This window comes from Elgaria multicarinata, chromosome 12 (assembly GCF_023053635.1).
Source record: "Elgaria multicarinata webbii isolate HBS135686 ecotype San Diego chromosome 12, rElgMul1.1.pri, whole genome shotgun sequence".
Lineage (NCBI taxonomy): Eukaryota > Metazoa > Chordata > Lepidosauria > Squamata > Anguidae > Elgaria > Elgaria multicarinata.
Window position 1 is genome coordinate 18,227,441 of NC_086182.1, and position 18,857 is coordinate 18,246,297.

General features: G+C 41.4%; 1 protein-coding gene across 1 annotated transcript in view; it reads right to left on the reverse strand.

Annotated features, from left to right (window-relative positions):
* The window catches only part of UNC5D (unc-5 netrin receptor D), a gene marked incomplete at its 5' end in the record, with an annotated part of 211,935 nt that overhangs the window by 189,428 nt on the left and 3,650 nt on the right, over window positions 1-18,857 (reverse strand). Inside the window, one exon of the mRNA XM_063139491.1 lies at window positions 933-1,076. Coding sequence (XP_062995561.1) covers window positions 933-1,076 — 144 coding nt within the window. The remainder of the gene's footprint in view (window positions 1-932; window positions 1,077-18,857) is intronic.

Here is an 18,857-nt window from a genome sequence, read left to right on the forward strand (position 1 = left end):
GCCAGTGGAGCCGTTTCAACAGGAGAGTTGTGTGCTCCCTGTAACCAGCCCCGGTCAACAATCTGGCTGCAGCTCTTTGAACCAGCTGGAGTTTCTGAACACTCTTCAAAGGCAGCCCCACGTAGAGCGCATTACAGTAATCCAATCGGGATGTAACTAAGGCATGTTCCACCATGGCCAGGTCCGACATCTCTAGGAACGGGTGCAGCTGGTGCACTAGCTTTAACTGTGTAAATGCACTCCTGGTCACCGCCGAAACCTAGGCATCCAGGCTCAGGGCTGAATCCAGAAGTACACCCAAGCTGCGGACCTGTGTCTTCAGGGGGAGTGTGACCAATGGCATTGGCAGGCTAAAAAGACACCCGTTCCTCTACCTTATACTGAGTCAGACTGTTGGTCCATTTAGCCCAGTATCTGTGTACTGTCATCAGTTCATTGATAGAATCAGATTTTGTTTTTTGTTAGTGTTGTAAAAGAATATCATTAGCACAACTGCACATTAGTTAGTGCTAATGCACATTAGTGCAAGTGCAAATTAGTTCTAATGCACATTAGCATGGGTGCAATTTTTGGCATAGTCCCCCCCACACACACACCAAAAGTAAAACAAAATGAAAACTAGTCCGCAACTTTGCAGAATCCACAAGTTAGATTCATAGGAATCAAAACTCATTTGAATTTATTGTGGATTTTGCCAACATCCCTAAATGACACTGCCCCCCCCACCAGGGAATCCACCCTTGGAGAGGAAAAAAGTCCGCTGTGTGCACTTTCACCCCCCCCATGTGTTCCCTATACTTGACGCTGCCAGTTGTGTAGACCAACACAGATGTGCGCCCATTTGGATGATGGGCTCTGGAGGAACTGAAAACTCCCCATCCTTAATAACACCATCTCCTGGATGCATTTTCAAGCTTGCTATGTCCACTTACAGGCAATGCGGACTGAAGCCTTCCTGCTCTTTGAAGTCCCCAGGTGGCTCCAAGCGACACACTGGCACCAGTAGTCTTCTGGTCCGTGAAAATCCTCCACTTGCTGCCTTGTCACATTGATGTATGCTTCCCGAACCTTCATGCCTGAACGGGAACGATACGGGAAAATTAGCTGATATAGAAATGTCTTACTCAGGCATAACGCTAAGGTTAGCCAAACCTTTTCTTTTTAATTAAACAATTCCATTTTTAATCAAGGCAAAGCTTTAATTACTTTGACAATAATATATGGCTGCTAATTAAATTCTAACAGCCAAGTAGGTCAGAATGCATGAGCTGAAAGCATTCGCCTGCCAAGATAGGATTCAGAACTGTGTGATATCTGCCTTAAAATCTTTTGTTGGCACTTTTCAGTGTTCAGAAATCTTGGTTCATTCGGGTTTTATAAAAAAGTGCAACAACAGGAAGGCAGCAGCCGTCTAACAAGCTATGGCTCACATTCCAAATACACACTTTCTTGCTGAATTCAGTGGGACCTCCTTCCAAGTAAACATATAATATAGGGGAGGCTTCAGTTCTTGTTTCAAACACTGGTAGTAATGAAGCATGACAACAGAATAATGACCAAAACAAAATATATAAAAGAAAACCAATTGAGCACTAGCTAAATCATGAAATACATACAAAGCAACCTCACAGAGGAACAACAGTTCAATGTCAAGCAATGTCAAAAGGCCTGCATCAATACCATCCACCATATTGATTGATTATACCATCATTCCATCAAAATGTTCAAGAGAGCTTAAGCAAGTTTGAAATGACAAACAATTACACAAATGAATGATAGAAACGAAGTTCACACACTGAAACAAAGTTCAAGACCAATTTGGAACTCTTGCTTTTTAATATTCCTCCACAGAGCTTTTTTAAAAATCAGTTGCACATTTGGATGTTGGATGTAACATGGTAACACATGGTAACAATGTGCATCAAAGAATGCTCACTATTTCTTCAGAAACCTATTCAAAATAGCCTCATAAAACACAGTGAAAAACATGGAGTAAGGAATGCCTTTAACTATATCCCTTTCATGAAGACAATGTGGCAGATTGAAAGGCATTTTGCGATATCAAAATTGCTGTAACGGCCAAGGTTGTGTTAGCTGACTTTGTTATGGATGTAAATTACTCTGTAACTAACTCAAACATTCCTGTATTTCTTGTCTTCTGTATAGGGATGCAACATTTTAAATTGCTATACATGCAACCTTAGAGAGGTCAAGGGATGTCCTCCTACTAGGTAATGGCCTAGCAAAGGAATGAAGGCACGTAATGCATTGTCTGGGTCATGCCTTGGAGCAGGGAAGCAACACAGCCCTGCTATCCCATTATAGATTGGAGAAAATCACTCAGATAGCAACAAGATGAGAAGGTAGCCTTAGAATCATAGAATCATAGAATAGCAGAGTTGGAAGGGGCCTACAAGGCCATCGAGTCCAAACCCCTGCTCAATGCAGGAATCCACCCTAAAGCATCCCTGACAGATGGTTGTCCAGCTGCCTCTTGAAGGCCTCTAGTGTGGGAGAGCCCATAACCTCCCTAGGTAACTGATTCCATTGCCTTGGTCATCATTGTCACAGGCTGCTGGTCAATGCACAGAACCAGCTCTGCTGCTGTGGTGACAGGGACATTGGTGGTCCTCCTGTGACACCCAGATGTCTGAATGGAGCTTGAGGGGCATGAGAACCTGGTGAATCTTGCTATATGGGTTTCAAAAAGGGAAGAGGGAGAGTTGGCTGATTGAGAGGCTCCTCTACGCCTTCTTCCCCTGGCTAGGAACAATGGTTGAGCAAGAAGAGGAGAAACTGGTTATTAACTTCTCCTATAAGGCCATAAATAGAAGGCAAGCAGCAGCCTTTTGCCACCAGGCCCCTGACAAAAGTGAATAGGTGGCACCCTCAAAGTGTTGGCAATCCAGGATTTTGCACTGTTAAAACTACGCAAGTCATAGCCTGGCCAGTATCTGGATGCAGACACCTCTCTGAACTTCCCAAAGGAAAACAATGAAGAAATAAATAAATTCAGCACACATGCCAGGATCAGGAGTCACTTAACTGATCTCTCATGTCCCTCTTCTGTTTACTGCTGAGCACCAGAACAGCTTACAATAAGCAGTTCAGAGTGCTGTTGGCTTCCCTACATGCTTCCATTCTATGCACCAATTCATTGGTCTTTGAAACTGCCCAGCAATCCAAGTTCACAGGGCAGTGTAGAACATAACTACCAATTGATAGATTAATTGTTAGATAGAACTTTCTAAAATGTGCCCTTGATGTCCTCCTCCTAAATTTCAAATTTCAGGGAGCTGCATGCAGTTACTCAGTAGAAAGAGGAAGATGCTTTGACATGCTGTGTTATTGATTTATATGTCTAGTTCTGGAAATACTATGACAAAGCCTTCTAGCAACCTTGCCTAAAGCCAGAGTCACCAAGTCACTCGGCCCATTTGTCTCAAAACAGCTGACAAGTTGCATGGAACACACAGCTCGTTCCCACCTACACTCCATTCAGCGAACTTCCTTCCATTGTCCCTGATATGTCCACAGGTCTGAGGTACTCCATTTTCTTCTTGCACTGCAAGAACTCTCTTTCGCCCTTGCACCACACAAATCCTAAAGCTGCAAGTGTCATGCAGTGATGGCCACCAATTTGGATGGCTTTAAAAGGGGGTTGGCTAAATTCCTGGAGGAGAGGGCTATCAATGGTTACTAGCTATGTGCTACCTCCATTAGCAGAGACAGTAAGCCTATATGCACCTGTTGCGGGAACATGGGTGGGAGGGTACTGTTGCACCATGTCCTACTTTGTTGGTCCCTGGTCAACAGCTGGTTGGCCACTGTGTGAACAGAGTGCTGGACGAGACAAACCCTTGGTCTGATCCAGCACAGCTCTTCTTATGTTCTTATGCATTGGCAGATACCATATGTCTTCTAGCACCATTCCCTAACCAGGTGTCCTCCAAATGTTTTTGAATTCAACTCCCAGCAGCCAAAATCAGCACAGCCAATGGTTAGGAGTGTTGGCATTGTAATCCAAACCATCTGGAGGGTACCTGATGGGGGAAAGCTGTCTTACAGAGAGAGAAAACGAGTTCCTTGATACTACAATTTAATATATTACAAATAGCCATCCTTATTTACCAGGGACAGACCGTTTTTACCTTCAGGATTTTTCAGATAATGTTTGTGCCCCTATTTTGTTATCGTTTGGGAGCACACTGCTTGTTTGTTTGCAAATTTCTACAGTTCTTATTCTTCAGGATTGAGCTGAAGCTTATTCTCTACAAATTAAGCCTGCCATCCTGTTAACAACCATAATTGCAGAAAGCCTCACTGTAAGCAATGAGACTTACTTCTGAGTGAACATGTCTAGGATTGAATTCTGATGTGAATAGAGGGTAGAGTTTGGAGGCTTCTTGTCTCTGATATACATGAATATAAAGCACACAGATGGATCATCATTAAACATACAACCTAAGCATTCATAAGCTACTGAACCACATCCTAAACTGTTGATAACAAACTGAATTATTGTTATCATCATCATCATCATCATCATCATCATCATCATCATCATCATCATCCCTAGGGTATCTTTAATCCAAGATTCCCTAACAGATTAAGGCTCATTTTTTAAATATGTTCAGTAGTATATAAATCTAATAAATACATAGGTATAAATAAACTTTTTTTAAGTCAAGGCAGGGCTGGCTATCACAGAGTACAGGATAGGATAGATGGAACTGAGCCTTCATCACAGTCCAAGAGGGGCTGGTAGTTAGTAATTACCAAGATAAAAATAATTATGGGTTTGCAAGAATGGCCCTATTGCCATCTGTGAAATGTTGACTCAGTATGGAAATGCTAAACATTTCTTAATTAATTGCACTGGAACTTAAGTGGTGCAATTCAACCTGCTAGAGAGCAGCAACGCATTTTGCAACACCTTACAGCTACTCTGGAAAGCAGCTAGCCAGCCACTAGTCACACGGACATTTCTCTGTGCCTTTGAAAACTTGTTTACTTCCAGGAAGTGCTTCCTTGCATCTATCAAGCTCAGATTTCGGATGTTGATAAGCCTTGCAAAAACTGGTGTTTGATCAAGGTGTTGGCTACTTTACAAATTAATTAACAGAAAACTTTGCTCACATCCAAAGGGAACCTTGCAGGAAATGCCAAGTTTAACATGTACACAATGAGAGAGGGCATCCCTATATGATAATGTGGGTACTCTTGGGGGTGGGAGGGTGCAGGACTCAAAAGCCACGTTTGCCCCAGACCCTTCCCCCCATGGACTGAACTCTGTGAGGCACGGGGGGGGGGGGGAGGGAATAGGCAGTTTGCCAGTGGAATTTGATGCCAAACTCCAACAAAGCACTAAAAAGGTAAACTTTTTAATATTCGCAACTTATATTTAACCCTTTTAGTGCTTTGTATCTGAACTCACTAAAATGATTATTTCAGGGGCTTTCGTAATGCCAAACTTGGCAGCATGGAAGGAGTAATGTGGGGGGCACACTAGGACAGATGGGTGGAGAAGACGTGAGGTGTGCGACAAGGCTTTTCAAGGATTTAGGTTCCTGAATGCTTCACTTAGCAACTATCAATACAGTCAGCTTCTCTACAGAATCTAGATTCAATTTTCCAGAATCTTTAGCAGATGCCTTGCTACATATTTGGGAGAGAGTGCAAAGCCCCCAGAAAAGAAGCCTTTTGCAGACAGACAACTGACTGTATACCAGCACTGGGGCAAAAATCCACCTGGGCCCAGGCAGACATGACAGGCAGATTTTCACCCTAATGCTATAGTTCCCCCTTGTAGGAAAGGGGAGGGGGGAAATATGTAATTTCCCCAGCCTTAGGGAAATAGAGTTTCTCTCCACCCCCACCACACCAATGGTCCTATTAAGGCCAGAATTGGTGCATGGGAGAGGGGAAGGCAAAGTGGAGGCCCTGGAAAGTGCACTTTGTCGAGCACTCATCTGAGCTGGCTTCCCATATCAGGCTGGATGAGCAGGGCTGTAGGTTCTCCAGTCCCTACTTTAAACCAACTGAATGTAATACATTGGAGTGCTTGTGGCCAGTGGGGTGCACACCTATAACCTTGTTCCTCTATAGCCTGTGTAGCCAATCTGGTGCCCTCCAGATGTTTTTTACTACAATGTCCATATGCCCAATGGCCAGGGGTTATGGGAGTTGTCATCCAAAACATCTGGAGGACATCAGGCTGCTTACCCCTGCCCTATCGACTCACTTCAGACTAAATAAATAATAACAAATTTAGTTAGGCTAAGAACAATTGAGCACAGTGGGACTCATTCCCAAGTCAGGCCTAGTGTAAGCATGTGGCACCTTAGGGGCAGCACCCACCACCTCCACCAACACCACCTGCCCTGCTTTTCTTAATTTCAGAGCTCCAAGTAGCACCTGGTGGCTGATTTGGGACCCAACATTTACATTCCCCACAATGCCCTGGGTTGATGTCCCATTGGGAGCTTGTGGCAATGTACGTAGGGTCCAATATACCTGGCACTAGTCAGAGTGTCACTGTTGCTATTGCTGTCATCACAATACTCAGTCTACAAGGGCTGTGTGTTACCAGGTGACACTTTGGCAAGGGCCTCTTCAAACCTGACCTACATTCACTCTCCCTCCCCCCTTATTTTGGGTGGAAAAAACTTGAGATTAAGATAATTCAAATGTGGGAGAAAGTGAAACTGACAGATTCATCCATCCTCAATCCAGAGAAAACATGTTTGGGATTGGGCTGGAAATAGCCTTGGATTCATGGTCATTGGTGGATAATACATACATGGAATAGTAAGCTACATAAAATTCAACCCAAACAAACAGGAGATATCACTTACTTCTTTTCTTACAGTGATTAACGAGAACTACTCCATGCATAAATAAATTATCTACCTTGGATGCCAGCTATTATAGAAACAGATTTCATTTTTATTCAGGGAATTAAGTGTGGGTGGAGGTTGGGATCTTATAAATCCAACCTCCATTCTCCTCCTGCATCCCCACTAGAATGCAGAAAGCAGAAAAAGAAGTTAATCATTTGCTTTCACCATTTGCTGTTGCCAGTTTGAGACCCCCTTGAAAATTCTATCCATCTTTCTACACAAAGCAAAGGAATAGAGAAGAATAACCTCAATTTGTCATCTGTTCAAAATCACACTCATATGACGGACACCCTGCAGGATCTGAGTACACCCCACAAGGAGACAACTCACACTGCAAGTGCATAAACATGTGAACAGCATGATCTCAGGGGTCACGGAACCAATCCTCAAAAATGAGACAAACCCTTCCTGAACACTTGGAAAACAGCTAACAACCTGTGGGCAAAATCATCTTTTTCAGTTGTAATTAAAATGCACATAAACCCCTTTTGGGTGCAGTGGACATTGCTGCATCCTCTGAAGACATTATATAAATGAGCTTCAAGGCAAATGGAAAGCAAAAGTTGCATAAATGGAAGAACGGCCATGCCACATGAAGACAGCATCAAAGAGATAAAATGTATTCATGACATAAGTTACTATAAAAAAGGGACAGTGGATGGCTTGCTGCTTCTTAGGAAGGAGGACCTGAATTTTTAGTAGCATCATTCCAGCTTTATGTAAGTACTGTGTCAAAAATGCATCTCACTTTTTTTTTACCCCACCAATCTCTTTTAATGTAGTAGGAAATTAATAGCTTTCAAAAAGAAATTCATTGGAGAAAATTTTGGAGAAATTGTCATGGTTTGGGTTTGGAATTATTCTGCTTATCTTTCTTAGGAGGTAGCCAAGGAGTGTGTGCAAGTATCCTGTTTTCACTGTACAATCCTCTCTCTGGTCATCTGTAGCCTCCTGGCTTCCCACACTTCAATTAAAGCAAAGGAGAAGACATAACAATGCAATTCTTCCCCTGATCAGGATGTGCAGGCAGCCTGGGAGGCTGAAGAGCAATGGAAAGACATGTAATGAGAAAGAAAACACACACACAGTAACCTCAGCTGCCTCACAGTGAACAGGTAAGCTCAAAAACACCATCAAAATAAATGGCAGACCTGAGAATGGGACAGAATAGTGGACACCTCTTTCATGGGAGAAGAAAGCATTTGGGAAATTGGAGGGCAGATTTTGGGCATCCAAATTGTAAAACCATCCAAATTGGTGGCCATCACTACTTGTTTAAGTATGCGCTGTGTGAAGAAGTGTGCAGCCCTTCTAACATCCTCCAGCTCAGAGGATGAGTCCTCAGAAGGTCCACCATCTCCTCAGACCACCAAAAGTATCAGGCTAAAAACAGGCAAGAGCCCTCAAAGAATCCAGTCAGTTCTTTCAGGAGGGTTCAGAACTGGAAGCACTACCAGCCTTGTCAGCCTACATAACGCTTCAGTTGGGTTTAACTACCTGCTAAGACAGCATACTCTTATTATACTAATTCAGATTCCTTTTTTAGCACAAGGACCAAATTCCATTTCAGAGATGCTCTTGAGCGGGCATTCCAGCAGTGACTGGAGCTGAAGAAAGGGTGAAGGACCAAAAGAACAAAAATGCCAGCATTTTTTGGTTAAAGCTCTTACTGCCAGTCAAGTTGTATACCTATGTGCTTAATGGAAGTTACTGCGAGACAGATGCAAGAAATGAAGAGACGACAAACAGAACTTTGGGTTTAAACAGGGGCCACATTTTATTAAAGATCTGCAAAGGGGGTAAATCCTATCGGGCATCCAGCATGGCCTGTTTACAGACCTTTCTGAGTAAGGGCGAGCATTCTTGGCCAGTGGGTTGGCACTGCTTCATTCGCGCTCCCACTGGCCATTCCCCTTGTAAGGTAGGGAGACCTTCCCTTGTCACCCCCAAACCCAGGCCATTGGGCTCAAGGTGAGGTGAGAAAGGTCGGCCTCAGACGTAATCCTTATCTCCCAGCCTGACTACAAGGCTCAACACTGGGAGACCTCAGGAAATTACCTGTCACCGCAACAGTGCCTGTTAAATGCTCACCATTAAAATTCCCTCTGGATGCCCGGTCCTACCTGCCCCAAATCAAACGTGACCAAATTAGCTAGCCAAGTCAAATCAACCTAATTATGCTCCCAGACTGTCTTACAGTGTGGAGTAGGCAAAAAAACTAATGCCCAAATTAGGACATGAGTAAAAAATTCCTACTCTGCCCCCTAATGGCAACCAGCAAGCTCACACTGTCTACAGGGAGAGAGGGAGGGAGCCGCTCCAGCAAAGAGCTTATGGGAGGGGTAAGTGCCTATTTAAGAAGCACTCCTTAACCCCTCCCATCCCAGTGGCACCACCCGAAGTTGCCCAATAGAAATTGGGCATGTCTCTCCCCTTACCCCACCTGCAATTACCTCCCCACGCCATGCTTTGCCGGGCGTGGCAGAATGGTTAATCTTTAAGCATGCAGTATCTTCTGTCCATTATAGCAGAAACAAAATTATTCATTGTACAGAGAAAGTGGATATAAATGATTTCCCACCTCCCACTCCCATAAGACTAGAACACAACTAAGGTCAACCAATTAAATTGATTGGCAGTCAACTGAAAATAGTTCAAAGGAAATACTTCTTCAAACAATGCCTAGTAAACGTGGAATTTGCTGTCACCCACTGGCTTGGCTGACAATTTATTTATTTATTTATTTATTTATTAAAACATTTGTATCCCACCCTATATTACTGGGATCTTAGAGCAACCTACAGATAAAACCATAGAAACAGTATAAAACAATAAATATAAACAGCTAAGCGCAACTTAAAGCATTAACCAAGCTAGTAGAAACAACAATTAAAACTTTGTGCAAACTTGGTGAATTTAGCCATCTAAGCCTTTGTTTTAAAAAGCCATGTTTTAACTTTGCACCAAAATGAAGCCAGTGCTAGCACCAGTTGGGCCTCCAAGGGGAGGGCATTCCACAGCTGGGGTTCCTCAACAGAGAAACCTTCTCCCAATATGTCAAGTGTTGCTGGGGTGCGGAGGAGGGCTCCTCCAACAGTTCTCAAGTCTTGGGCAGGCATATATAGGGAGAGGCGCTCCTTCAAGTATCAAGGTCCCAAGCCATTTAGGGCTTTAAATGTCACTACCAACACCTTGAATCCCAACCGGAAGTGTATAGGCAGCCAGTGCAATTCCTTTAAGACTAGGGTGACCATACGAAAAGTTGGACAGGGCTCCTGTATCTTTAACTGTAATGTAGAAAAGGGAATTTCAGCAGGTGTCAATTGAAGGGGGTGAAATTCTCTCTTCATCAACACAGTTAAAGCTGCAGAAGCCCTGCCCTCTTTTGTATCTGGCCACTCTACTATAGCTGGTGTAGCTAGAACTGCTGTGATGAAGAAGGAATTTCACCCACTTCAATTGACACCTGTTGCAATTCCCTGTTAAAGATACAGGAACCCTGTCCTCCTTTTCATATGGTCACCCTATTTAAGACCAGTGTTATATGGTCTTTGTGGGATGTACCAGTCAGCAGTCTAGCTGCTGCATTTTGCACTAGCTGTAACTTCTGAGTCACCTTCAAGGCCAGCCACATGGCTGCTGAACTGAACCTCCCAAGTCCAAGGGAGTAAGGCCCTGAATAGCAGCTTTTGGGTGGTACACAGTAGAGGAATGGTCTTGTGGGCTTCCCAGGAACATCTTGCTGCTCAGTGTTGGGAACAAGATACTAAACTAAACAGAACTTTGATCTAATCCTTCTTCAGGGAACATTCAAGTCCACTTTCTGGAAGCCTTATAGAGCCCAGTACCCTCAGTTCCAACCAGTGCAGTTCATGTGTTAAAAGTTTGAATCAGATACAGCGAAGTGAAATGGGAAGTGTGTATAGTGTGAAGGAAGTACTCAATGTAACTCCAAATCTAACTGCAACAATTAAGACTTGCTTGCTCTTTTGGATTCATACTTTCCTCTGATGAAGAACTGGATGCAGATTGAAACACATTGGGCTTCTTAGCATCTGCTTTGCACTTGATGATTATTGATTTTCCAGCTTTGTAAACCTAGATTGTCCATTAATCAGCTCCTACTTAAGCTCAGGCTTTCAGGAGTCAACCTCATCCTTCAATAAGGAACAGAGAAGTATAGATATTTAAGACAGAAAAGGGAAGGCAAAACCCTTAGAATAATGGGTTAAAGTATGAAAAAGGGCAACAGATGCAACAGCTAGAGATGTGAAAGGGGAACATTTCTCCAAGTTTCCTTCTCCAAGTTCAGTAGTTGCAAAACCTGAATAGAAAAGTTGTCTGTTACCTTGCTCAAGGCTGCTGTTTGAACTTTGTGGCCAAACAAGGAGTTGATATCTGAAAACTCCCATCCTATCTGCTATACCACCAATGGATTGTTGTTCCTTGATCTTCAGGTTCCACATAACCATGATGGCTAGTAGCCATTGACAGACCGCTGTCATAAATGTATATAATAACCCTTTAAAGCAAGTGTGCAGAATAATATATATTGTGTGTGTGATTGTACCCCACCAACCACCCAGTGGCCTATATCCCCACTGTGATCTCTGACTGGAGGAATCCATGCATGTGTGGACTGGATTGGGGAGCTCAGTGGACCAGATTAGGCTTTCAGGCCAGGAATTCTGCACCCCTCCTTTATGGCTATCTAGCGGCCATCAGTACAACTTTTGGTAGTGCATCTCATAAATGAATGTCATACAAACTAATGTCCTATGTCCTTTTGATGGTTCTACAACTCTTAAAAACAAAACATTCATAATGTTCAGAGATAGAGAGTAAGAGAGAGAGAGAGAGAGAGAGAGAGAGAGAGAGAGAGAGAATATCCTCATGCTCTAATATCACATTCTTCAAAACAATGGCAGTCATATCTGACCACTGAGAAGTCAGACAAATTTTAGTCCTCAAATAATCTTTCTATAGTGACTATGGCACACTACAAAAACAAAAACAGCAACATCAACAACTATTCGATCTCATCCCACCACCCACCTCCTGCAGTGAACTGCCACTAATATTGACCCATCATCAGAATTGTAATAAATGTTTTTGTTTAGCCAGAGGTCATGGAAAATTACAAATAATTAAATTAAAACATCAAATTATTTTAATGATCACAACAAACTATGGTTAAGCATGATGTCTGTATGTACTGAGTCCTCATTTGGACCATATTTTGCTTAAAAGTATCATCATCATCATCATCATCATCATCATCATCATCATCATCACCATTTCTCACTTTTGAGTAGCTCATAATGTGACACTTCTAACTGAAAAAAGCAAGAAAATCGGCCACACACAAAATTCACTGTTTGAAATATATGCCTTTAGAAATTCCAAACCAGCCTACAGTTTAGTTAATTAGCTGCACTCTCTCCTTCTCAGTCTATCCTCATCTGAGGAAAGTAGTTGAACTTGGGGTCATGATAAATGCAGGCTATAAGAGAACAACCAGTTCCAGAACACTTTCTATCACATCTGATTCCACTCCCCAACAGTGTCTGGGAAAATAGATACACAACACCGGTATCTGGAAATACCTTTATTAGGATCAACCAACATATCACAATGCTGTCCCCCAGATCAGTCTGTTGAGATTCAGTGGGGGAAATGAATTTTGTTGACAGGCCTGAAGGAGGAGGTGGCAACATGACATGGTGTGTGGACACATGCCCCATTTAAGATGCCACCCCCAAGTTGACTTCTTTCCCATTGGCACTTCTCCCAGCCACCTGGGTGGGGGGGAACATGGTGCCTGTGGACACAACTGTGCCCATGGGCACCTCTGTTGGCACCCACCATGCTTTTGATCCTCATTTTATTTTATTTATGATTTTAATTAATTATGTTTAGCTGGGAAACGGCTAATTGGTAGTCTCTGTACATTTCTGGGTTCGAGATGCAATTCACAAGACAAAACAAAATGAACAGAAATATGTTTGGGAAAATGTTTACAAACACTGTGTATGTTTCAAAAATGTACACAGCTGATGCACAAATTTAGGGAGGAAATGTGCACGAGAAGATGTGTGTGGAAAGAAAAGGAGCTTACTATGTGATTTGGACACAAGCTGGAATGAGCTTCAAGATAGGACAGGCCATTGCTCAGTGTGATGTGGAAGATCCTAGGTTCCATCTCCGGCACCTCCAGGGCCCGATCTATACTAAGCAGGATACAACACTTTAAAAATGTTTTGAAAACTGTATATGTAATGTGTCCTGGGTTTGAACAGTGGTCAAAACCATTATAAACCATTATAAGCAGAAGTGTAGATCCTGCCCAGGTAGGCAGGGGAGAAAATCCTGTAGTACTGCTGCCAGTCAGTGTTGACAACACTGGGCTAGATGGACCAATGGTCTGACTCTGTATAAGGCAGCTTATACCAATCCATACACATGCAGCTAGCAAAACAAAACAAAACAATTCAATGGGTACAGATAGAGGGGCAGGCCTATTAGGTATGGAAAAAAATATTTTACTGCTTCCTTGAAAATACAGGTCTCCTCTGCTTTGCAGAATGGAAATTACATGGTAAGAACACCTAATCAATTTGAGAAAGAACCAATGCATTATAAATGAAAACCAACATTGTTTCCTGATACCTTATGCAATTTCAATTCACAGTGGTAGCCCAACCCTTTAAATTATTGTGCAAATTATAAGCATCATCCTTCGTCATCTTGCACAACCTCAAAGAATATGGAATTCTTCCTTCTGGTGCTGCTATGCTAATAAGCTTTCTGTACTGCTGAGTGGTTTAGCGGCAGACAGACTAATGCTGGCAGAAGAAGAATAATTGCTCAGTGTGCGCTAAACATAACAGAGTAACTCCAAACTTCATCATTTGTCAGCTTTATTTGTTTAAATGAGAAAAATGCTGACAGCAGTTATTGCTGTAATCTTTTTTATTTATCAGACCAAAAAAATAAAACCCACAAAACCCTTTAGTTACTCTTAGCAGGTCTCATCTCACTGGGAAAACAGGAGTTGAACTACTTAAGGACTAATTGGATATGTGCTCTTAAAAAAGGTTAAAAACTGAAGGAGGGGAGGGACATCTCTCCTTTCTCAATGGCCCTGTTCAGACAACACACTAAACCATGAAGCTTAACCACAAAAAGGTTAATGGAATGCACTAAGGTCATTGCATTCCTTTAACCATTCTGTGGTTAAGCAGCATGGTTTAGCGTGTTGTCTGGACGGGGCCAGAATATATAAACTCTTCACTCGTTTGAGCCAAATGATAAAAACATTCAGAAGACAAAAATACCTATGTCCCAAAATCTCACAGAACAACAGGCAAACAGCAACAATGGACTATTATTTGTATATCACAGTAAACCATACTTTAGTGTGATGAGAATAAGCTGCTACCAAAAAGTTGCTTTTGCTTCCATATTATTAATAGATTTATATACCATCGAATATAAGCGGTTCAGAAAATACAATATAAAATACATTAAAAGAAACTTAAAACAATTTCGCAAAAGAATAATAACACAAAAAGCAATACAAATACTGTACTTACAAGCAAAAAGACTGGGGAGCACACTCACTGAGGGAACTGACTTTTTTTTAAAAAAAAAAAATCCACTCAAGATAGTATTTAATAATACACATTTTGATATGTATTTTCTGTCAAAATATGTACATTTTTATTTTATATGTTTGAAATCCTGAGACCTGTGTCACAATATTTGGAGAAGTGCAAAATTGAGTGAGCAGCAAATTACCAATCTGCATATTAATACAAATGCTGTGGATTATAGAATCATAGAATAGTCAAGTTGGAAGGGGCCTATAAGGCCATCGAGTCCAGCCCCCTGCTGAGTGTAGGAATCCACCTTAAAGCATACCTGACAGATGGTTGTCCAGCTGCCTCTTGAAGGCCTCTAGTGTGGGAAAGCCCACAACCTCCCTAGGTCATTGGTTTAAAAATTGAGGTTTTAAAATTATTATTTTTAAAATCGTCATTTTTAAAGTTAAAGAGATGAAACTTTGAATCATGATAGGATTTAGGTAGACCTTTAGCCATTTCTTCTATATCTTCTCATGAAAGTACTACAGCTGTTGTGGCGAACCCATAAAGTATTCAAAAAGTCTGACCAAAATAATACTCTGCTGGCCCAAGTCCTTATACACCAGGGATTTTTCTGAGAAGAACATGTGGGCCTAATGACTCAGAAAGGTTTCTGCTACAAAAAAAAAAAAAAAATAGATCTATTTCTTCCAGTTCACTCACATGCCCTGCTTTTGCTGAGATGGTGGCCTAAGGTCACTCAGTAAGCTTTCTGACTGAACAAGGACTTGAAGCCATAACTCCCTAATCTAAATCCAACAACCTAAATCCAATGCCACCACAGTGGCTCACAGTAGTTCACACAAAGATTTTATGAAGTACACTAAGGTGGATGCAATTTGCTCAAGACTGCAACCTTTGTTTGACAGCTCAGCAGGGACTAGAACTGGATTTCTCACATTTATTGATTGAATGTTTGATGATTTGTACAGATTTTGTATCCCAGCTTTCCACCATTTTAGGTCACCAAGGAGGCTTACAAACATATTTTAAATAACGAATGTGCTTATGATCTCAGCAGGAGTGGGCTTCCACACATAGATTGTCTGCCCTAAAACAGGCTCTCTACCCCATTCCTCATGGATGGATGAGAAATTATCTCCATCGGGGGATTTTGTTTATTTAAAGGAATCTGCCCAATCTGCACCTCATGGACCTTTAAGTAAGTAGATACAGAGTTGCATATCACAAATCCATATTTTTGTGAGCTTTGTGATGCAGTTCATCCCAGGATAAATACACACACAGAAATGTGCATACCGGGAAAACTGCACACCACATGCATGCATTTGTGAAAACTGCACACAAAACTGAATTACAGCAGTCAAGAAAACACATACATTTAAAAAATTGCACATACACACACAGGTAGAAATTCCCATTGATATTGCTTAAAAAGTAAAGAAAAGGAATTTCAAGCTTAAGTGGAAACAGGACAAACGACCTTAAAAATCTATCAATCTAGACAAGACTGAGACTGGCGGATATGTCCATCAGTACTCATACCTACTCAAGTTTTGTCTGTCCTGACCTCAGCAATGATTCCCCACAACTATGTGACAAATCTAGACCAAAGCAGATAGCAACCTGAAGATCTGGAAACATGCTAAAGCCAGTACCTTACCATCCATACTACATCCGGCAGGCCTTCCCAGTGGAATTTTAGGATGTTTTTAGGATGTTTTAATAATGTGTACTATGTTTTTAATCAATTTTATGTATTTATACTTATTATTATTTATTATTTATTTATATAGCACCATCAATGTACATGGTGCTGTACAGATAACACAGTAAATAGCAAGACCCTGCCGCATAGGCTTACAATCCCTGCCTTGATCCAAATGGAGAGGCGGGTTGTTGTTGTTGTTGTTGTTGTTGTTGTTGTTGTTGTTGTTATTATTATTATTATTATTATTATTATTATTATTATTATTACATCAAACACGTGTTAGATCTAGCTTGTCTTGTTCCAAGGGAGTAATTCCTGATGTTACTGTTCTATACTATAAAATCCAAGGCTGGGAAATCTGAGGCCTATAGACCAACTCTGAACCTCAGATTCTGGTAAGAATGAACGTCCTTATCTTTTCTGCTTTACAATCTATGTCTCACGAAAAAAATAATAAGAAAGGAACATCAAGCTGTGACATTGAAAGGACTACACAGCATCAATTGCCAGAGCAAGTGAATTCATCTGTTTTGAAAATTAGCTGGCTGCAGGCTAGAATACCTGCACTGGTAATTTATATGTGGATAATTAAAAAGCTGAGTCTTATTCCATTTCTTTTAAAGCCAATGATTAATTGGAACTAAAATGTATTTTGCAAGATCATCCCAGCAAAAAGATTAAAGAGTACTTTTTTATGTTCTATAAAGCAAGCTGAGGAATACTATGATAATCACACACTGCAAAAAAAAAACCTCAAAAAAACCAAAAAACATGATTATTGATGATGATGATGATAACACCATCATCTTCACCATCATTATTAATGTAGTTCCATAATATTACAACAGTTGCTTTCAGTATACATACTAGAGATACACTCTTACATTAAAATACAGTTCTAGAATATACAATAAAATGTACTGAAAGCACAGCTGCCTCTAGAAAACAATTACAGTTTTCATATTTGTTATCTGTATATTCACACTTCCCCCTGACACAGCTCAAGGGATTGTGGATGTTAAGGACAATAAAGCTGTATTACTATACTACCCATAAGTATATTTACTACTGGGCTATCATCCTGTAAGAAGTACTACTGTTACTTCAGATCAGCCTTCCTCAACCCAGTGCCCTCCAGATGTTTTGGACTACAACTCCAATCATGGCTAATGGTCAGGGATGATGGGAGCTGTAGTCCCAAAAATCTCAAGAGAACCAGGATGTGGTTGACTACTCCAGATATACTCTTTCCATAGTTAAGCCAGAGCTTATTTGATGACCATTTTAAACAAACATTGGTGCAGTTACAATTATGAAATCTCTGGATGAGGGTTGGGGGAGGTCATGGAATCAATTAATATCGTATGATGGTGAGGCTGTAGAAATGCAAAAGGATTTGTGTAATGCTGTGTGTGTGTTGGGTGAACTCTCTTGTGCCCCCACCCTGCAGGCCATTTGCCAAGTCATCACCACTTACCTGACCCTGGCACGCATGTGCAGTGAGGCCCTGGATGGTCCATCCCTTCGTCCCCATGAGCATCATTTGACAGAAAATGTCCACTAAACTTTTACGTTAATCCTCATTTTGCACAAAATGGTGGCCATAAATAGGGCCATTTGTACAAAATTGCAGGCACAAAAGGTCTAATGATACTTTTTATGCCTGTAATTTTGAATAAATAGCCTTATTTATGGCCACAATTTGTAGAATAAGCAGATTGACATAAAATCTTACCCATGGTTTTCTGCAAAATGGTGACTCGGATCTTGTGGGGGGTCCACAGAGTGGCATCTGAGGGGCTGAGAAGGCAGATAACCACTCTGTTTGAACCCCAAATGGACATTTTCTTACATCCCTACCAGAAGGTTCCTGATTCCTTTATTAAAGTCCATGATATAACCATGACTTTAGTTAGGAGTGAGATCTGTGACTCCTTGCCCTGAAAGGGAAGTACCAGGGGAGGAGAGTTGATTGACTAGTAATGTAACTGGACATTTTGCATCTAACTATTTCTTTAGCATGGGGTCTTAATGGAGATGATGGGAAATGGGTGCTTCAAAGAGCCCCTCTTTAGGGAGGTGTGGACAATACCATTGAGGGGAACAACTGATTCTGTCCTAAGGAATCTTGAGATGGCTTTTGTGACGTACTTGTCCCACACAGAACGATCAAATGCAAATTAGATGAGAAAAATCAAGGAGTTCACTGTGTTCAACCAGTTATGGTTAAGTGGAAACTTTATATATATATATATATATATATATATATATATATATATGAATGAATATAAAGGTTGTTGCCATTTTTTTAATTGTATGCAAGGAAACGGATCAAAATATTGTTCAGGTAATTTTTACATGCCATTACAGTGTGATGCCACAGAGAAAGTTATCCATTTCATGTTCAGAACCATGCAATTTCATGAAGTTGCCTAAATTATTGTTGGGAGAGGGGGATGGTAACGGGATTTGCTCATGTATTTTCTGACATGCTTTTCAGTCTCCACCTTCCATAGGCTGTACCAAAACCCACAATTTCCCTGAGAGGTAGTGGCAATCCTGGCAGTATGCATGATCTCACCTGTGAGCCCGTATCTCGGCATGTCTTTCAGATATCTCAGCTTGGTTGCTTCATCG